The sequence below is a fragment of the Carettochelys insculpta genome, chromosome 3 (assembly GCF_033958435.1).
Source record: "Carettochelys insculpta isolate YL-2023 chromosome 3, ASM3395843v1, whole genome shotgun sequence".
NCBI lineage: Eukaryota > Metazoa > Chordata > Testudines > Carettochelyidae > Carettochelys > Carettochelys insculpta.
The window spans coordinates 145,156,489-145,160,445 of NC_134139.1; the positions used below are offsets into that span (position 1 = coordinate 145,156,489).

The 3,957-nt window shown below is 44.3% G+C and overlaps 1 protein-coding gene across 1 annotated transcript; it reads left to right on the forward strand.

Moving 5' to 3' along the window:
- The first annotated feature begins 1,802 nt into the window (after window positions 1-1,802).
- LOC142010710 (uncharacterized protein F54H12.2-like) lies at window positions 1,803-3,035 on the forward strand. Its single transcript, XM_074989130.1, has one exon. The coding sequence runs from the start codon at window positions 1,803-1,805 to the stop codon at window positions 3,033-3,035; it is 1,233 nt and encodes a 410-aa protein (XP_074845231.1).
- The last annotated feature ends 922 nt before the right edge of the window (window positions 3,036-3,957 follow it).

Consider the following 3,957-nt stretch of genomic DNA (forward strand, 5'->3'; position numbering starts at 1 on the left):
AGAACTATACATACCAGACCCGTTGACGTTAACCCCTCAAACTCTCTGAAGCTGTGGAAAACAGTTTATGGAGACAGTTTTAAAATAAATCTGGTTGATATGCCTTTTAGAAAAGGTGATCATGTGAAACTCTCTAAAACCAAAGGTGCTTTTAAAAAAGGTTATGAGCAAACATTTACCGATGAGATGTTCATAGTAGATGAAGCCTTAACCAGGGGACAGAGACCTGTATACCGGTTAAAAGATTACGAAGGCGAGAAAGTGATGGGATCTTTTTATCCTGAAGAATTACAAAAGGTGAACCCCAAACAAGACAGGATTTACAGGATTGAAAAAGTTCTGGCAGAGAAAGGGAAAGGGAAAAAAAAAGCAAGTACTGGTGAAGTGGTTGGGGTGGCCTGACAAGTTTAACAGCTGGGTGGAAGCTTCCCAACTCCGTAAAATTTAGACGTGAATGAAAAGGAGAGGACAAATGAGAGATGGTGGCTTTTACATCACTTTGCCCAGCAACGCCAGCTCTGGGGTTTTTCCCCAAAACACCAGCTCCTAATTTACAATACAGCTAATAAAGCCCTTGGATCTTCCAAGTGCCTGGGAGGTGGGGTTAGTGGCAATACAATACCCGCACAGCTGGAACAACTTTACCAAGGACACCCCTTTCCAAATTATCCTTGGAGATAAAACACGGAATTATATCCTACGACGAGGTTATTACTCATCCAGACCCGAATTAGTGGATCAAATGAACAGTACTGTGGCTCGCCAACCTGGACCACCTGAAGTTATCATGCTGTGTGACCCTGTGAGTAGAAAAGTTAGACTTAAATCCACCGATGTTACTTACACTTTTTCCACAGGCGGGGAGCTAGCTACAATTCTGGGTTTGACCCCCTGGCGAAGTGTCCAAAAGAGCCCCTTCTCAGCAGACATCAGTGGGGGTTTCAACTCCTTGTATCTATATACGGATATTGTAGAACACCAGTTTGAGGGGGACTTTTGTGTTCCCCTGTTACGATGCGTCCCCGTCAGAGGAAGTAGGAATGAGTTTGTTACCATCACCTATGATAAACCTCATTATGTCCCCATCAGTAAACATCACGTTAACACCATCACCATTGAAATAAAGACAGACCAGAACAGACATGTCTCATTTTGCTTTGGCAAGGTGATTGTGAAGTTGCACCTGCATCCCCGGACAGCGCGAGGTTTCTAAAAAAAAACAAAAAGCAAAAAACAAAAAAAACCCCCCACTGTTATGGTGATCCTAAAAAATTACGGTGATCCCAACGTCTACAGCAATTATTACAAAGCCCAGGCTGGATATGCCCTTCCCGGATATCATGGGGCCCCGGTGATGTTCAGGGCTGGCATGGGCAGACTATTTCGCAGCCTCTTTCGAAAGGCTGTACCGCTTTTGCAGAAGGGGCTAGAGATTATTAAACCGCAGGTAAAAACAGCTGCTCAAAACATAGCTAGGGATGTAGTAGGCCACATTTCCCGTGCTGTTCTAGAGAAGGTGGGGGTTCCACCTGCACAGGAGGAGTCAGGGCTAGTGTATATTCAAAGGAGGAAGAGAAAGAGAAATGTGTCACGCCCACGATGCACAAGGCCCCTGAAACCCTTTAAAAGAAGGGATTTGGCACACAGGCCCTGCCAGGAGCGAAAGTCCAAGAGGAAGCCGGGGTGAAAGAGGTGATGCTCTCTACCTGGTAAAAGAGATATATTCTGATGAACACGGCTTTTTTCACTGCGGGTCTGAAGAGTGTACCAAATCCCAACTAGACTTGTTCCAAATAGCCCCTATGCAGACCAGCATCGAGAAGAGCATTTACATTGAGGTGCTGCCTCTGTCGGCCTTTACAGAGGCTGCCCCTATTGACTTTTTTATAGTGGGGAATGGCATAGATTATATGGATTTAAATAATAAGCTGCTGTACCTTTGTTGCAAGATTGTAAAAGGGGACGGAACTGATCTCCCAAGGGACGCTAAGGTAGGCCTCGTGAATTATCCAGTGGCATTTATTTTCAGTCAGTTGGACGTCACTCTGGCAGAGCACGTGATAAGCCAAAGCAACAACTGCTACCCTTACAGGGCCTTTATAGAGTCAGTGCTCAATTATAGTGAGGACACCCTTGCCACCCAATTTTCCGCCGGCTTGTTTTACAAAGACACACCCGGACAGCACAAGAAAACAGAGCTGGACGGTGGGAATCAGGGGATTGTGAGGCATGCGAGGCTGACGGCTCTGAGCAGGACGATAGAGCTCTTGGGTCATCTGCACAGCGACCTGTTTTTTCAAGAAAAACTTTTGTTGAACAGAGTAGATGTGAAAATTAAACTGACTCACAGTAAAGATGCCTTCTGCTTAATGGGTGAGGCAGCCGAGGGTTTTAAACTGTGCATTGTATCAGCGTCTCTCTTTGTGAAGAAAGTGTGGGTGGCCCCTGGAGTCCGTCTGGGGCACGCAGAGGCCCTGCTTACTGCTAACGCTAAATACGCCGTAGACCGTGTGGGAATGAAAGTGTTTAGCATCCCCGCAGGCAGCTGGGTCAGTAACCAAGAGAACTTGTTCTTGGGGCAGTTACCCAAAATGCTTGTCCTAGGGTTTGTGGATAACGATGCCTTTAGCGGAAGTTACACTAAAAACCCCTTTCATTTTAAACATTATGATATTAATTTTGTGGCCCTGTATGTGGATGACGAACAGATACCAACCAAACCTCTGCAGCCAGACTTTGAGGCTGGACGCCGTGCAAGAGAATACATGAATCTGGTACAGACAGCAGGCACACACATGAAAGATTGTTCTCTATTAATTGACCATGAGGAGTTTGAGCTGGGTTACACCTTGTTTGCCTTTGATCTCTCTCCTGACCAGGAATGTGCCGACCACTATTCACTGATTAAAACAGGGAACCTCAGAGCAGAAATACGTTTTGGGAAGGCTTTGATGGCTGTTGTCAATCTGATCGTGTATGGGGTTTTTGACAACGTCATAGAGATAAATCAGATGCGAAACGTTCTGTTTGATTAACGTGTGAAAATGGACACCATGCAGCTTTCATAACCATGCAACTTTCATGTGTCTTATCAAGAGACACTGATACAAAAGAGAATTTCTTGGACGTTTTCCCTTCTGATTGGCTCCCTGGTGGCAGGGTGTCTCAGAGACCTCTAGGTTTGGTGGTCAACACACACCCTCACAACCAACCTGGTGAACACTGGCTTGCCTTGTATCTGGTGGAGCGTAACCGTGGAGAATTTTTTGACTCATGCGGGTATCCCCCGAACAGTGCATTGTTTCCTAGAAGCATTATGAAATTTTTAAACAAAAATGCCACCGACATTGTGTTTCACACTAGACAATTACAACACCTGCTCTCTGTCAACTGCAGCTATCACTGCGTGTTTTTCTTGCATCATCGTAGCAGGGGCTTATCTTTTGACCAGATTTTAAAAATATATTCTAATGACTTGATGCAAAATGACCAGATGGTGATGAACTTTGTAAAAAATAAATTCATATACTTGGGCATGACTAGTTTTGCTCAAAATGTGTTTCAGCAAACTCAGACATGTGTATCCTGCAATGACTTTCATAGCCATGTGGCTCAATAAAGCACCCCAGGTGAGGGGGTTTAAAGGCAATTGATGTTGGTTTGTTTTTGTCTTAATTTTTGTTCGTACAAAAAAAAACAATGAACAATTCAGAAAAAAAACCCAAGACTTATATAAGTGTTTTATTTTAAAGCAAAACATGATCAAGTTCAAAAATTATTTTTAGAACATGACAGATTTCACACACTGAGCCATTCAGATAGCTTAGCCAATTTTCTTTTTTTAGAAGGCGAAAAAGCAGTTGGTGTTTCTCGATCCAGTGGCTGAGGCCTTCAGGCGTTCCCAAAGATGTCTGTTGTCTGCACTGCCCATGATGGAAGATGGGATGTTTAGTTCTG